This window comes from Centruroides vittatus, unplaced genomic scaffold, assembly GCF_030686945.1.
Source record: "Centruroides vittatus isolate TY-2023 unplaced genomic scaffold, ASM3068694v2 contig_12, whole genome shotgun sequence".
In the NCBI taxonomy this organism is placed as follows: Eukaryota; Metazoa; Arthropoda; class Arachnida; order Scorpiones; family Buthidae; genus Centruroides; species Centruroides vittatus.
In genome coordinates this window covers 772,848-789,455 of record NW_027120767.1, presented here as the reverse complement: position 1 = coordinate 789,455, position 16,608 = coordinate 772,848, and the positions used below count along the sequence as shown (strand labels likewise).

Here is a 16,608-nt window from a genome sequence, read left to right as displayed (position 1 = left end):
TCAGTAAGTTTCCCGGTATAAAAAAAAGGTAAAATCGTGTGTGGCGTCATCTATAACGAGATTACGTTTAAAAATTTTCTTATGTTGTAAAATGGCGAAAAGCTTAATTTTGAAGTTAGAAACGAGATTTATATATTAAAAAAATTGTAAATAACAATAACGAGTAAAATATTCTTTAAATATTATTCAATAAATGTCTTTTTTTAAAGTACAGATATATATTTTTGCCAAATTTTTGGCTGTGTGGAAAGGAAAATATAGATTATAGCGCATCTGTGATGTGGAATGGTTCGGATGCCAGCTGCTAAATTCTGCTAAGTTATTTAGCAGAATTTAGAAAGAGAACACCAGGAGTTACATGTTTTAAATTGGCTTTACGTTTTCGTTGATATAGTTTTAAATTACAGATGAAAACACGAAATATCATTAGGCATTGCAGTGAGAGTTGGATTTTTTCATGTATTTGTTTTTGATAGCGGTTACGAAAATAGCTAATTAAGCATTCGGACAAATATTTAATGTAAAATAAATTATGTTGATAGTTACTTACGTAACTTACGCACTTGTATTGACACAGTTCTATATTTCTGTTTATATAATAAACCAATTATAAAAATAAATAATCGAGCCGTAAAATTTTACTATCCTTGCTATTAGAGAAAGTATGGCCATCGGTCAAACAATGGCCCGAAAAATTCTTACATTTTTGCGACCTTGCAATGTCGAGAAATTCAAAAAAATTTAGGAGTTTTTTCTGTTAATGTTACCCATGGTGCCAAAATGGCGGCTCGTCTCTGATTCAAGGAAACAGAAGAAAGAAAACAGTGGGGACACACGTTCTAACCTAACCTATTCTAATAATTTGGTTGTAATAATTATGGTAATTTATTAGAATAGGTTAAGTTAGGTTAGAGCGTGTGTCCCCACTGTTTTCTTTCTTCTGTTTCCTTGAATCAGAGACGGGCCTCCATTTTGGCACCATAGGTAACATTAACCGTTTTTTCTGAGGGAGGATGAAGGAGGGACGTGTGTCGTATCTCAAGTAGGGTCGGACTTAATGGCGATTTTACACGTTATTTGCATTTATTCATCTCTACCCTCAAAATTAAGCTTTTTGCTATTTTATAATAATTAATCAGTGGCATGCCGTCATTGGAAGCGGTGGAAGCGGCGCTTCCACCTTCCAATGACCTCTTGTAGTTTCTAAAATATAAATTTTCATATTTTAACGTACTTTGAATTAATTAAAATTAATATTTTATTATAACTGCATTATGTATCTTATTACAAATTTCTATACTATCATACATGTGAAACAAAAGATAAGATTGCTATTGCATATTCGAATATCAGTGGGGGAGTGGAAGCGCTTACCAGACAGCTTCCAGGCGAGAATAACTGAATGGTGTAAAGCAGCCAGAGGGCATTGGCGCATGCGCTTTACAGAGCACCAACCTCATCCGGTTTAGCTGGTGGAAGCTACACAAATGTAACGCTTCCAACGATTCTATCCCTTAGCCACTGGGTAGGGAGCTATGTGACTAAGTGAATTGTTTAAGATTTAAAAAGTAAAGAGTATTCAATGTTATTTTTATATACGTTTCTTTGCAAAGTTATATTTGATTATAATTTTCTTTTAATTATACTGTAATTATATTGACAGATTTTCAGACATGAAATCTTTAGAATTTTTATCAATTTTAGATGTTAATAATTTTAATACTATGAAAAACAATTTTTCCAAGCGTGTTTTAATTCTTTAAATTAAGTAAATTTTATGGGAAATTTTTTGATTTATCTAAATTACGTAGCGAATCGCAATATTTATATTCGTGTCCGGACTATATTGACAAGTAACTCTTATATATAAAACATATTATAATTAATGTCGATCCGAACAAAGACGTACTAAAAGAAATATACGGTTTAATACCATTAATGTTTACGGTACCATCTACCGGTGGGTTTGTTGAGCGCACTTTTTCGACCACGAAGCAAATTCATACATTGGCCAGGAACACTCAGTCGGAGAAAAATTGTGGTCGCTAGCGTTGCTTTCGGTAGAAAAAGAGCTTTCAAATACGTTGATGAAGTCGACGACCAGCGACTTTTATGATAAAGTAATTAACGACTTGGCGGAAAAAATCGCCGAATAGAGTTAGTTTATAAAAACTTAAAAAAACAAGTTTCTCTATCATTGTTTGTATCGTATCAATTTGTATTATGTATGTATTATTTGTATTTTAGAACTGAAATACATAAATTGTTTATTTTTGTCATTTCCAGTATTTGTTTAAAACTTTTATGGAAATGTCATGTACCGGACAGGTCTGACCCGTCACGAAAGACGCAAAAAAACGGTTAATTTAGAGAGAAATTTATTAGTTTAAAAAAACATAGGTAAAAGTCGTTTGTAGTCGGACACCCATTGTTTATATCAAACTGCCAGGCAGAAACCATAAATCGCGGAAGGAAGTCGTCCTATGATCGGTGGAAGATCGAATTCGTCTTCGATTTTGACTTTTCTCCCGCTCCAGGTAAGAGTCTCGTTACATTTAGTAACCAGGGACACTTGCAAGCACTTGGGAACCAGGGACGCCAAGCACTTGGGAAACGCGATTGAGGGAAAATGACCAATTAGATGAACGAAAGAAAGAACGGAGATTGATATAATCCCCGACAATCGAGGACACCTGGCACTCGGTTGATGTTCCGAATAACCAAAACGCCGCGTGTCAACGCGCAAAAAAAAAAAAAAAAAAAAAAAAAACAATTTCTCGTCTATTGTGCCAACCTGTAACCCGTGCCACTTCGGACATAGATCGTGTCCCTGACGCCAACGGAGGAAGTCTCCCCGCGCCCTACAGATTTGTCAACGCCACTGTCCCGGGGCCACCTTCGATCGACCATCGAAGAACCACATCGACGCCCAGGATGTCCGAACGGCTGATTGTCCTAAAGCGAACTATTTTGTACATAGTATATGTTTATTTTACATTTCTTTTTTGTCGGTTTTTGTCAGGTACGTCTCTTCCGCCACCACGCACGTACGAATGGACCCTAGGCCATCACTGACGCGCAATTAACTGATTGCTCCTGGAAGTCGGCTTCTTACAGAAGCACAGCTTCCCTATCATCAAATGTCACGGCACGCCACTGTAATTAATAATATAAAAAGTATTTTTACTAGAATATCATAACAGATGGCACCACCACAATTTTAAGCTTTCTTGCTTGTTAAAGTTACACGACTCGTTGCTGGATTTTTTATAACACTGGTTTAATTTTAAGCAACTATTTTAAAATATAATCAATAAATAGGTCAGGTTTCTTTCCAAAACTATCGTTTTAACGCAGTTCGCTTCCACCTTTTTTTTTTTTTTTTTTTTTTTTAAATTCTTTTCACTAAGAGGACCCGTATAGCAAACCTATCGTGGCCGAACCCATGATGGACACGATTAGAAAGGAGAATCCTCAAGCTCTCCTCGAACGAATATTTTCGTACGTTCTGAATGATAAAATTGTTATATTTTGATGCTTTTATTGTTTTATTAACTATTCATTAAATACATAAAATGGTTTACTACGTATTAGAATGTTTATTTCAATCCTAAATCTCCTTCATTACCATTTTCATTCTTTAGCCATTCGTATAAGGGACGATAATATTTTAGAAGGGAATCGGCGCTCATTTCTTCTTTACCAGTTATCAATTTCAGTACGTGTTGCCAAGAACTGGAAGAACCTAAAGACAGAGCTTTTCTGTTAAAAAGAAAAAATGGAAATATCAAAATTACAGTCAATTCCTTTATGCTTACGTAAATTTAAAAGTATATTTTACCTCAAAATGGAACCTGCATTTGTTGCGCCATACAGACAACAATGGTGTAAGGATTCGCCTGCGGATTCTGACATGCGGCAAAGAGATTCGTGAATCTGATGTTCAAGAAATCGACTGAAATAGTATCTGGAATGCCACAGAATAAATAATAAGAATAGATAATTGTATCGCATTAAACGTTGGATTATACAGCAATTTCTTATTTGTCAATACCAATAAATAATTGTCATATAATATGCCAGATAAAAGGCCTATCTGACATATTAATCCCCTTTTAAGTTTCGGAAAGGATATAATACAAAAAAAAATAAATAAATTTATTAACTAATTAGTTTTAAAAATTGTAACAAGATGGCGCTAGAGTTCTAAACTTAAACCATCTATTTATTAAGAAAATATAAAAATTATTTTTTTTTAAATTATAAGCTTAGCTTTCTCATTATCAATACTACGGGAATAACAATATTAAAATAATAAAATGGTTGTTTTTGAAAAACTATATACAGTACTGTATTTGGTCTCATGAAATGAATATATATACTTTTTTTAAGTAAAATAAAGTGCTGCCATCTAGTGGACATAATTGAAAAAATAAAAAAATCAGTAAATATAAACAAAATGAATGTCACGAATCGAAGTCAATGAGTTTGTCAAGTTAAAAATAAATATTTTTAAATCTTCCAAAACAAATAATAAAAAATTAAAAAAAAATTGATTTCTTTTGGCTAATTAATAATTCAAACTTGCTTTTATTGAATTGGTTTTAAAACTTCTTACGTCAAGAACAAAGTACAAATCAATTTTATTCTTTTCAAATAATTTTTTTGTATCGATAAATGAATAATTCATGAAAGACAAGTGAATATTTCATGAATGAACAAATCAGTGGAATTGCTTTAAATACTTTATGAGCGAACATTTCTCATTTCTTAAATCATTTTCCTTTAAAATAAATGATTTCATTTATTAATTAATAGGTACAATGATTAAAACATTTATAAATAGAATAGTTTTCTTGAAAAAGTACTTTAAAACTTCAAAAAAATGGCAAATAAAGTTGAATACAAGAGTTAAGATAGGACTTTCTATTGAAGTTTTTACTTAGAAAGGCCCGAACCAATCACAAATGTAACTTCCAATCTATTTTCCATTCAATAAAATATATATAAAAACAAATATTTTTAACATTTATTACAGGAAACTCTAATTTATATCACTTTAGTATCATTTTTTAAAATGGAGATTAAATTTCAGGATCTTCCTGCCAAATTATTTCGCTGGCAATCCGAAATCTCAATCTGCAAAGGCTGACCTTCAATGGCGGATTGCCCACTACGCCCCAGGCCCCAAAACAAAATTAAAACAAGAGAATTGTATATCATAGCTTATAAATAATTCTGTAGCCACAATTAGATGTTATTAGATAATTTCGTAAAATTATGTAGAGAGGCCCCCAATCTTCTGTGCCCAGGGGCTTCGGAAGGTATTAATCCGCCACTGCTAACTTTACTAATTATAATCTAGTAAATTAACCTTTGCTAATTTATAATTGTTAATTAATTAATCAATTAATTGGGATCTCTAACTTTCTAATCTCAATTAATTGGGATCTCTAACTTTCTCTAACAAAAAGTTGGGTCTTAATTTTAGATGCAAAAATCAATAATTGGTATATTCAGATATATTTAAGTTTTGCTTTTGATTGATTGCAAAAAGCTTTCAAATTTTCTGTGGCATCTTCGATAAAATTTAAAATCATTGATAAAATTCTGTGCATTAACCGAATTACCTGATGTAAGGTACATTGTTAGCCACGTGATATTTAGTTCCAGGATCGAATTCCTTTATATCTTCTTCCGAAGGAGGGCCAACACCTTGATAATACTTCCTGTAAATAGGTTAATGTTGTTTATATCTTTACTTTATATCTTTCTGGGTATATGAAGCATAAAACCTTATTATTGTAAAGTATATTACCTTAATTCCCACCATCTTTTAGTCATATCGCTGGAAGATAAACTTCCTTCGAATACTTCGTATCTCCAAAGATCTATGAGAAGCGACCAGGGGAGGAAAACTACTTTGGCCAATGCTCGTTGCATTAATAAGTTTAATTTCTTGTTCTGTACGGTCGAGAGAAAACGTGAAATTACTACTTAATTATTATAATTAATATAAATATTTTTCTAGTAATAATTTTTACCTTTGGATAACGTTGCTCCGTTCCATAGTCCAAAGTGTTTTAAGCATTTAGGGCTAAATGCCGAATAAACCATAGTTTCTCCTATAGCTTCGTGAAATGCCGAATTGGCTCCTGATCGAAAAATCGTGGGTTGTATCCGATAGGACATAAAATATTCCACGTGTCCCATTTCGTGTATGATGGTTCTCAAATCCTTTTCCGTTATTTCCGCACATATCTTAATCCTGTGAAGCGTGGAAAGAAATTAACAATCGAATTCCAAATATCCAGATCTTTTATTTATATAGATCAGTGTTTCTTAATTACTAGATTTCTAACCTTACTTCAAGGTAATGTCACGCTATTTCAGTAGGTTACGCTAGAAGAAGGTTCAGAAGCACTGATCTAGATCATACTAGCAACTGAATTAGCTTACATAAAGGAGATATATTAAGTTTTAAATTAAGGAAATTAATAAATCGATTGTAATGTAAATAAGTAACAATAGTTTTACAATTTTACATACCTAAAATCGTCGTTAATAGAAAAATCAAAAGCAGAACCGTGACAATCGACAGCTCTTTTATCCTGCGGTCTTACAAACATTGAATTCTTCCAGAATGATTTAGTCATGGGAAACATACCCATAGATGTATAAAATCGTTCTGAAATCTTTAGCATATCTTTAACTGTTAAGTTTCGTTTAAGCATAGATTCAGTAATGTCAGGAACTGTCACGTTGGGGTATGGAAGGACGAAATTTCCTAAAGACTCCCAATTATCTCCCCAGAGGCTTCCTACAAAAGAAAACTTTAGTGCTACAAGAATTTAAAATTGTGTTTTTTTAATGTCATACCTAATAGATGAACGGGTATGATGCCGTCGTTGTTAAAGTATTGTTTTCCGTACACTTTCATCAATCGTCGTCTCACAAATGCGTGTATGTTGTAGTAGAAATCTGATACTTTACCCCATAATTGATGGGCAACCTCAATTAAATCGTCTATTCCCAATTCGGATCTCCATATCTCTCCAATATCGTGGTAACCTTTGATAATTAAAATCATCCATTTTATCGGAGAATCATTGCGGTTACTTTTATGCAAATTAGTATAATTACCATTCTCCCTAGCTGCAGTGTTAAGCAATGATACTAATTGTAAAAATAGTGGTTTTATCCGGTTTCCCACGGTATATCTCCACTCACGCCATAACTTCTTTAAAACTGAAGGATTTTTGACTTTAGACATGGCAAATCCTACTTCTTCTTCCCCCAATAACTGCAAACGAAGTTGACTCAATTCCACTTGTCCTCTTGCATAAATGGCGGCCATCTGAATTCCGCAATTCTGAAGTACGTCTAGATGAAGAAAATCTAAAATCAGCAATTTTTTTTTAAGGGTGCAATGGGAAAATGGACAAAAGAGTTACAACGAATAGGCCGGATTTACACATAAGATACATCTTAAGGCTTTACGTACGAGGATCTAAAACCTCACGCTTTTAAATTTATTACTTGGTGGAGGAAAAAAGGCCTCTTTACACGTTACAGCTGAAGGCCTCAAGTTTAAATCCGGCCCTGACAATATGGCTACTATGATAAGTTAGTACGTACTTAGCCATTTCTGGTGATGAAAAAACGATTCCATTAGCCATTATTTTAATAATTCTTCTATAAACTTTATTTTTAGGAATATATGGGAGATTTTTTGCCCATGACTTCCATTTGCTCATCCACTCGCTGAATGAAGTCTCGAAATTGTCTTTTTCTTGACCATTAGCCACCGTCATGTTAACAGCATAATTCCATTCTAAAGTCTGCAGTAACCACATCATGAAACGATATTCAGATTCTAATTTTATCATGTTGCGTTCGATCATTCGTTCTATTTTTTCTGAAATATTAATAATTAAAATGTGAGAATTTCGGGAAAGAATCTCATCTTTTATGATTCGCTAACGCTACGGCGCGGCGCGACGAACACGCGACAAGCAACGCGCGATGCCCTAGCGTGACGTTAACTAAAATTATTAGGAAAAAAAAAACTGTATAAATACTACTTATTTGTGTTAAAAACTAAACTAATGACACATTCAAATAGTTTTTCAAGTTTAATTACAGTTGTTAACAACGGAGCGACAACGCGACACGCAACGCGTTAGCGCGACGTTTAATAAAATTATTTTTTTTTAAATAAACGTTTACAAACCATGATTAATGTTGCAATCAACGACCCGATGGTACATCACGAGTAGCATAAAAAAGCTTAAAAATCCCTGAAATAGAAGGGAAAAAAACCAAGTTAAATCTTTTCATAAACTGTAATTATTAATAACATTAAACATAATTAAATTTGAAAGTCATTAATGCAAAAATGCAATCATATACATTTATCAAGAGAGTAAACGTGTTCATTGTTCTTGTATATGCTCCATTAATACGTGAAATTAATTCATCCCACTTGAAACTGTTGTGTTTAAACGTAATAATGCACAGTTACTAATTATATCTGGACTCCAACAATATCATTTTTCTGTGAATTAAATTGAAAAAAATAATAATAGAACAAGATTCTAATTGGAATTATTCGAGGATTTACCAACGTTAATTATTATAAATCCTAGTGAAAAAACTAACAGATTTTTAGATAAAAGCATTCGTTAGCATTGACAAATTATTTACTCCTCGGTCGCCTCTAGGTGGCAGCAGTTAAGTAAGCGAGCCAATTACAGAGCCCGTTTCATATGAAACGAACAATGCCATTGGCTCGCTTATTTATTCGCTTGCCACCTAAGCGCCCCCTTTGAGGACGTATTAATTAAGTGTGTCCAACATCTGATACTGACGTTTATTAGCTGTCGAGTACGTGGAAAGCTGACATTGATTAGTTCAATATGAAGATAAATATTTTGGTTAAAAATATATATAAATTAACAGTTTATCGATTCGTTCTTTCTTAAATTTTTTATTCTTATATTTTTGTGTATTAAATTACATGCAGTTCTGTAGAAAAGAAGCCAGAAAGATCCAAATTCACGCTGAGTATACAGTCATACTAGTTGAAAATACAGTTTAAAACACGCGGTAAATCGAGTGTAGCGCTAAACTGAAGTTTTAAACTGTATCGTCGCTTAATAAGCGTTACTGAGTGTCGCTTATTATGCAAAATAGTGCATTTAGTTAATTTAAAAATACCGAATAGTTCTCTATTTAATGTTTGAAATCTATTCGTAAGCATTCGTCGGCGCTTTACGGGGGTGGTGCTGTTTAGAAGAACGCCGTACACGGGTTTCGCTGCGTATATTTTGCAGAAAAAACACACAATAAGCTAAGCTATAGATGAAAGTCTCAAGCTACAGGCTACATTTTAGGCCTCACTCTTTTAAATATATCAGTTGGTGGAAGGAAAGGGCCTCATGTAAATAACAAGTTTAAAGCCTCGCGCTTTGAAATGTAATTACTGGAAGGGTATTAAAGTTAAATTTAAATTCATCCTCGAATATACAACGTTATGAAAAAGTAATTTAGGAATGTAAGCAAAATATTTTTATATAAAATATAAACAAATATCAGAAAAATTCAAATATGAATTTTATATCCTAAATTTTTAAATTTTATATTCGAGTTTTAAAAATAAATTTTATACAATTTATGCGCAAAATTTTTCATTTTTCAAATGTAAAAATATCCGATTTTTATTTCCATATATATATTTAAGGATTTATATTACATTTTTATTATATTAAATTTCAAATTTCTGGCTTAATTCTTTTGAATATCTTAAAACTGTATTTTCTCATTACTTTATTATAGTTTATATGTAATTTTATATCCAAAAAAAATTTAAATTTCTTATATTTATATAAAAATATATTAATTATAATTTACTTTTATAATCTAAAATTACTGGAATTGAATTTATAGTCTTAAATTTTGAATTTTTTATGTTAAAGATATTGCATACATATTTAAGAGACTTTTTCCTTAAAATTTAATATATTTTTCGCAATAATAAGTCAAATTATCTTAATTCTTCTTACCTGAAATCTATAGATTTTACCCCCCCCCTCCAAAATATATTTTAAACACGTGAAAAAGTAATCAACCCAACCCATCAAGGTTCCTTTTTTTTTGTTTTTTGGTCTATTAAATTCTTTTAAGATCTCGTAAAAGTTGAAAAGACATTAAAATGATTCAAATAATTGTTTTCTCGCAAGATAAATGGATTTATGTTAAGTAGTAGCCAATTATTTTCGAACATTTGCATCGTTAAGTGAATCGAGTAACTCGAATCTACATACTAAAAGACAATCTGGACAATAATTAAGTTAAATTAATTATGGAATAGGATTGGTTTTCATAAATATCCTATACTTTTCTACTAGCATTAATTAAAATTGACGTTAAATATATATATATGGGGGAAAAGTTGTGGGTGATGCGTTAGGGATAAATCCCTATTTTTCCGACCCCCTACTACTTAACTAGATGCGTAAACTTGTTAAGTGTTTAAATAAATAAATTTCGGTAGTTTTACTCACCATATTGCAACAGATTTCTTCTCCTTTGAGGATGGGGAATTTATTGAATGATCCTTCATTCTGTTAAAGTACTCATTCGTTGTGGTAATATTGACCTAACATCCCAACTTCGGATCGTCTTACCCTTAATGACGTCACTGGCATCACTCCTCTTCACCTTTCTCCTTCTTCTCTACTTTCTTTTTTATTATTTAATTTTATTATTATTATTACTTTTTAAATAATAAATCTACATTAATGTTTTTGATCACCCCTCGTGATATTTAACCTTGTAATTTATTTATTGTTGGTCAAAAGTCGAGTATAATGAAGGTGAATGCGCGTCTAGGGGCACTAATAACGTATTCTCTACTCTTGATTGGGATTGATGGCCCCTGTTCGATCGTAAAGATTGTTTTGTACCTATAAAGTATTAAAAATTTAATACCTGTCTGAATAAACATTAAAATAAAAATCTTTAAAATAGCTTTGGATGCCTTAGATAAGGTTATAGCTTCTGATGGGGTTCGTATCTTAACTCAAATACTTAATTGATAAAATGTCACGAGATTTTTGTTTAGAATTTAATTATCTTCTTTGTTTAAATTTTATTTAATACTAAATCAGTCGAGCCTTCGGTTTACTTAGAATTAATTATATATATTTATTTATTCGATAGTTTTTGTATTTTTTTATAACAGACAATTCTAACTCGTCGCTCACTATATATATTAAATGTTTCTGATAAATAAATGAAAATATGAATAAGAAACAATATATAAATCAATTTTTAGAGCTAAAATTAATGATACTTTTTAATATTTTTACATTTTTAAGCGCGAACACTGTCATGAAAATCTGATTTAAATACAGCTAAAATTATTATTATTATATTTTATTCGTATTTAAAATTAAATTATAATAAATATTTTTTTAAAAAATCTTTAAAAATAAGAGATTTTAAGCACGTTTTCGGCTTCGTAATTCGTTTTTTTTTTCCTCTCTTAAAATTGCATTTTTTCTAAGCTTTAACCTCTGGAAAAAATTCAATATCGGAGACATAATTTTCAAGTTTATGTATGCAATATACATACATATATATATATATATATATATATATTTTTCAGATGAATTTTTCTCAACGCTTTATTGATTCATTTAATAACAGTTCACATAAATATAGAATATGGTTCAATCAATATTACTTTATCACGAACAGAGCGAAACGAAGGTCGAACCGAATGTTAGTGCAACAAGTGAGTTAATGCAGCGAAACAAATGATCAAGAAAGCATTTTTTACCTATTTACAGCGATAAAGAATAAAAAATATTTACCACCCCTTCCAATTTCTTATTTTTAAAATCCATTTTTTTTAAAAATATCGTATATATATATATATATATTTATTTATTTTTTAAAGACATCTAGATGATAAATAACTTTATTTCAAATGGCAGTAGATGTAGACATAGAAGGAGGAGATGTTAAACCACATCAAGGATCTTTCAAGTTGTCAAAATATAAGGGTCGAATCTTCATTTCTGCGTATCTTAGAGAGTAATCTCCTCTCCAACGTTCCCATATAATGCCTTGAAAGTAGCCATTATCCGTAGGATCGCTGTGATAAGGTCCGTTGAGATTGGCTTCGAAGCACCTAAGAAGAAGATAAATAAATAAATAAATAAATAATTTTAAACACTTAATCATCTGTTGAGGATGAGATAAGAATCCCTCCAGCTAATTAATTGTTAAATTTAAAAAATTGCATTTATTATTATTATTATTATTTTACAGTTAAGGTAATCATATCTAAACCTGATTATAAGAAAAATGATACAGGAAGATGAGAGGTTGTTACAGTAGTTATAAAATGTAATAATACAATTATAATTGTATAAATATGGGTATTGAGGCTAATTCTATATACTTAGCAATAAAGGTTGATAGTTTAAAGACATGTAAGGGAGATATTAGCTGTGAAAAACAGGCAAACTAATGGAAAATCTGACGATGAATCAGCTACTTGTGCACTCCTACAAGTTAAGTTAATATATATTATATCTAACGATCAAAATAGATAATTTTTACTGATTTCCTACCAATCATGCTATTCTGCATTATTAAAACTGATATAAGAAGAGATATGTATTCACTCTCGAGTAACGAGAATCTTTACTCAGACCTTATCGTAGGAGCTATCATAGACCCTAGTTTTCTCTCGTTTAAGGAGCCTCAAAAACTAATACTTTTTAGGCCCCGTAATCATTCTCAAATTATTATTCAATTAAATTTCTTGTGTATTAAGAAAAAATCTTTGTTTTTTATCTGATTTTTTTAATAAGATGGGGCCTCAAAAAGTTAGGTCACTACGACCCTGATTTACCTCTGAAAGGCTCTGTATTTACTTATATCGATTTTGAGTTCCGATATAAATATTTCTAAATATAATTAATATTCTTTTACTTAAAGATGATTAGTGTGTCAAGCATTGATTATCTTCTCCCCTTGCTTCCCAGACTCTTCTCTTCTCGGAAAATAATCGGTAATTTTAATTTATTTGTGCTTGGAACTTACTTGTAATACCACCATCCTCCTTTAAAAGTAGTCGCACAATTGCAACAGGATGCAACTTCGTCATTGTCTCTATCGATTGTCGAGAACATTTTACCATCGTGCACACTTAGAGAATCCGTAGCATTTCCTGAATATTCCCCCACATTTAATCTGTATTGATCGCTCTCTTCTCCGACATAAAATCTGCAAAAGACGTTTATATAAATAACGATTGATTAAGTATTGATAAAAGAACACTCGAACTAATTACCTAGAATATTCAGCAAAAGCTCTATGACCGTCGAAGTCTTCTAATTCGATCCTTAATTTGACGCTATCCTGCGAAGTCAGCTGTGAGATTTTTTCGTTGCCCAACCAGAACTCGCGTAACAAGTCACCGAAACCCAATTTATAAGCTTCCCAACCTTGAGTAAAATTCTCTCGCGGTTCGCCATAATCTCCTCTTCTTTGTATGACCTAGATTATTAAGAAATATTAGTTTAGGAGCGAATTTTACACGGTTCGAATGACGTATGGGACTACTTACGGTCCAACCTCCTCCATCGGTTCTGAAATCGCAATAGACATTGAACTGTTCTGTTGTACCTTTAGGTAGAATGGTGTAGACGTCATTAACTATGTTCCCTCTCACTTGCAAGTCTGCACAGCTTCTAGCTTGATCGCTAGGTGTTTGCGCTTCTTCAGTAGGTTGGACAATTGGAGGAATAAGACTGTGACGAAGGCGTTCAACTTCGACCAAAATTTTGCTGCAAATGTTTTGCACGCTCATTTGTCGTGATTCGATATAACCTAATCGAAGATTCGTATCTTTAGTCGTCTCCTGAAGAGCCTTATATTGAGCGATACATACTTCAGAATGCTTTTCTTTAGTCAGTAAGTCGGTAATCTTGGTAAATGTGTTGTTACACCATTTTGACGAGCCAGAATCTATGGTGTGCTTAAGCTGATCCATCTTCTCGTTCAATTTACTTACAGGATCCGTTAATTTTCTCCACAGCTTCCTGAATATACGCCCGGGACTGTTAACGTCTCTGACTGTATCATCGCTTCTCAGAGCTATGCTAGGCCCTCTTCCAAAATCTGGACAGAGCGGATTAGAAGTGACTTCGGTATCGTTCGGCACGTCGTCCTGCTTGATGTGCTTTCTGATATCGACCAATAATCGACCTAAAGTATCTAACTTGTGCAAGATATCCGTCTGAGCCGCTTCGAATTGAGGCTGCCATTGATTTTCCAAGACTTTGATCATAGATCGATCGATCTCTGATATACTGCACGCCGTGATCGGTGTCTTTTGCGCCTCTAATGTTTTTTTAATAGCTTCCTTCAACGACAATCCCAAAGGAGCGTGATGGCATTCTAAACAATCGCCTAGGTTCTTCGCCGCCACTTCTAACGACGCCATTTTGTTTCCAAGATAAGTAACGTAATCGTGAGATTCGGCTAAAGATGGAAAGTTCATGCTCCTTCTTACCATGTGCTCCACTTCCTGCTGTAAAGCACCAAATTTCCGATCTAGAGCACCGAATAACTGGAAGAGGGATTGAATGTTCTCGTCAATTTTTTCTAACTTCGACGAATCTCCTTTCGACTTCGAACTCCCGCTACTGCTCTGTTTTCGTAATATTTCGCTAACATCTTTAGAAATTCTTTGAATCGCTTCGTTTTTCGATATTACCAACTGTTGAATATCTTCCAATAACGTGCTTTTCTTACTCAAATCGTCCACTTTATCCGATATAGTGTCGAGTTTGGCTTCGACATCTTTAACCTTTTTCGCCAAATTCGTTAGATACAACGTGTTAAACTGTTCCAATTTCCCTGGAAATTATCAATTAGAATAGATAAATAGAAGTATAAAACAAAAAAAAAGAAACTTTTTAAACACTGTCGCCATATTGCGTTTCGTTACTCACCTTCGATATCGGCCATCATTTCCTTAATAGTAACCAATTCGGCTCTCATACCAAGATTTAACTGGCTATAAGCTAAGTTTAGATAACAAAGAAAGCCAACAGAGAAAAAAACTTTTATAGAAGCCGAAGTATTAGCCATTTTGTATTTACATAGAATGATTAGAAAGGTGAAGCCAGCTGTGTTTACATCCATCTGTTTTAAAATCATAAACATTGATAAGACTTGACAAAACTTGAACTTCGATAGAGCTAGCATTAACACTCATATTATCGATATACCCATACATATTTATAGGCGTAATTCCCGTTAAATTATATTGATTTTCTTTTTAAAATATTAAGTTCACTAACTTTATATTATAAACAGAAGTTCTAGCGTTATTCAGAAGAGAAATCAATGTTTAAAAATCTTAATTTTAATTTCCTTTTATCCAGAAAATTATATTAAATAATCAATAAAAGAGGCGAAAATAATTTAAAATTCAGTTTATAAATTCTTTTATAAAACATATTTTTCCCCCTTTTTTTATTCGCTTGTAACAAACATTATTGAATCATTATAATATCAATGGTTCATTAAAAATTCCATTAATTTTTTATAAGCATTGTAACCTAGATATTTTCAAAGAATATCTTCGGTTTCATTTGCAATGTTTTAACATAGCCTGGAGTATATTTTACTCATTAACTTTCTTTTCGAAAGCTTAATCTCTTCTTCAGGTAGAAAAAAAAGAATAAGAAAATAATAATAAAAAAATCAAACTTTAAAATTAGCTCGAGGTCGTTAGAAATAATGTTAGGAAGACATTTTTATCTACAAGATGAAGCTATTAAAGTTGATTAAAACGTTAACAGATACCTAAAAGAAAAATTAATAAATTCTCATTTATATATTTATTAAAAGTTCTATAATCCAAGTACGAATTAAAATGTATGGGCGAGGAAAAAAAAAATAATAATAAAATAAATATTTGCTAAAATTTACCATAGAAACGCTTAACGGGGCAGATTTTCCATAGCGTTATTTCTTTATCGTCCCATTTTATCCAGCATCCCATGTTCAACTGTAAATTCCCGATCAGTTTTTCCTTATGATGATGCTATGCACTTTGACAAAATACCTCTTCACCTTCAACGCATTTCCATCCTTTCTTAAATCAAATTGTTTTGCTATGCTCGTTCCCTAGGCCTGTCGTACTAACGCCCAGGTCTGCTTCTGGGTGGAGCTAGTTCCGTTTCTGTGTGTCACACACACACACACACACTCACATACACACACACACGCATACACATTCAGAAAGCCTTGTAATCTGTCCTGAAATTAATCCCCTAAATCCACGATATTAAAAAAGAGTAAGAAAACAGACAATTTCTTTAAAAATATTAAAATTTTACATCTTTACATATCGATTTTAACCATTTAAGGGCGTAACAATTAATAATTTTTTTACAGAAATCACCCTCTCATCTCATTAATTATCAATCAAACACCTTTCCATCATACCATGGAATAAATGACAATTTTAAAGAGTGATTGATAAAAAAAAAGCTTTTAAAATTTTTTTAAAATATT

General features: G+C 32.0%; 2 protein-coding genes across 4 annotated transcripts; both read right to left on the bottom strand.

Annotated features, from left to right (window-relative positions):
• Positions 1 to 3,578: 3,578 nt before the first annotated feature.
• On the bottom strand, positions 3,579 to 7,813 carry LOC136983192 (angiotensin-converting enzyme-like). Of its 3 annotated transcripts, none has more exons than XM_067279857.1 (9): positions 7,639 to 7,813; positions 7,144 to 7,383; positions 6,880 to 7,071; positions 6,550 to 6,820; positions 6,045 to 6,268; positions 5,819 to 5,993; positions 5,631 to 5,729; positions 3,842 to 3,967; positions 3,579 to 3,762 (listed from the first exon to the last, which is right to left on the bottom strand). In XM_067279857.1, the coding sequence occupies exons 1-9, from the start codon at positions 7,670 to 7,672 to the stop codon at positions 3,600 to 3,602; spliced, it is 1,524 nt and encodes a 507-aa protein (XP_067135958.1). In that variant the 5' UTR covers positions 7,673 to 7,813; the 3' UTR covers positions 3,579 to 3,599. The 3 variants fall into 3 exon arrangements, with proteins under 3 accessions (XP_067135958.1, XP_067135968.1, XP_067135979.1); XM_067279867.1 differs by having other exon boundaries at positions 5,819 to 5,921; XM_067279878.1 differs by having other exon boundaries at positions 3,602 to 3,745.
• A 4,190-nt stretch (positions 7,814 to 12,003) lies between these two features.
• On the bottom strand, positions 12,004 to 16,136 carry LOC136983187 (uncharacterized). Its single transcript, XM_067279844.1, has 6 exons — positions 16,021 to 16,136; positions 15,036 to 15,228; positions 13,646 to 14,940; positions 13,370 to 13,575; positions 13,120 to 13,302; positions 12,004 to 12,199 (listed from the first exon to the last, which is right to left on the bottom strand). Exons 1-6 carry the CDS (start codon positions 16,021 to 16,023, stop codon positions 12,040 to 12,042), a joined length of 2,040 nt encoding a protein of 679 aa, XP_067135945.1. The 5' UTR covers positions 16,024 to 16,136; the 3' UTR covers positions 12,004 to 12,039.
• Positions 16,137 to 16,608: the final 472 nt, after the last annotated feature.

What these genes read in the sequence shown, in the direction of transcription:
- LOC136983192 (XM_067279857.1), bottom strand. Translation starts at nt 7,672, where the DNA reads ATGGAATCGTTTTTTCATCACCAGAAATGGCTAA. An exon ending in CATACCCGTTCATCTATTAG is followed by an intron (nt 6,821 to 6,879) that starts GTATGACATTAA and finishes TTTCTTTTGTAG; the next exon opens with GAAGCCTCTGGGGAGATAAT. An exon ending in AAAAGATGGTGGGAATTAAG is followed by an intron (nt 5,730 to 5,818) that starts GTAATATACTTT and finishes ACCTATTTACAG; the next exon opens with GAAGTATTATCAAGGTGTTG.
- LOC136983187 (XM_067279844.1), bottom strand. An exon ending in AATGATGGCCGATATCGAAG is followed by an intron (nt 14,941 to 15,035) that starts GTGAGTAACGAA and finishes GATAATTTCCAG; the next exon opens with GGAAATTGGAACAGTTTAAC. An exon ending in GGAGGATGGTGGTATTACAA is followed by an intron (nt 12,200 to 13,119) that starts GTAAGTTCCAAG and finishes TCTTCTTCTTAG; the next exon opens with GTGCTTCGAAGCCAATCTCA.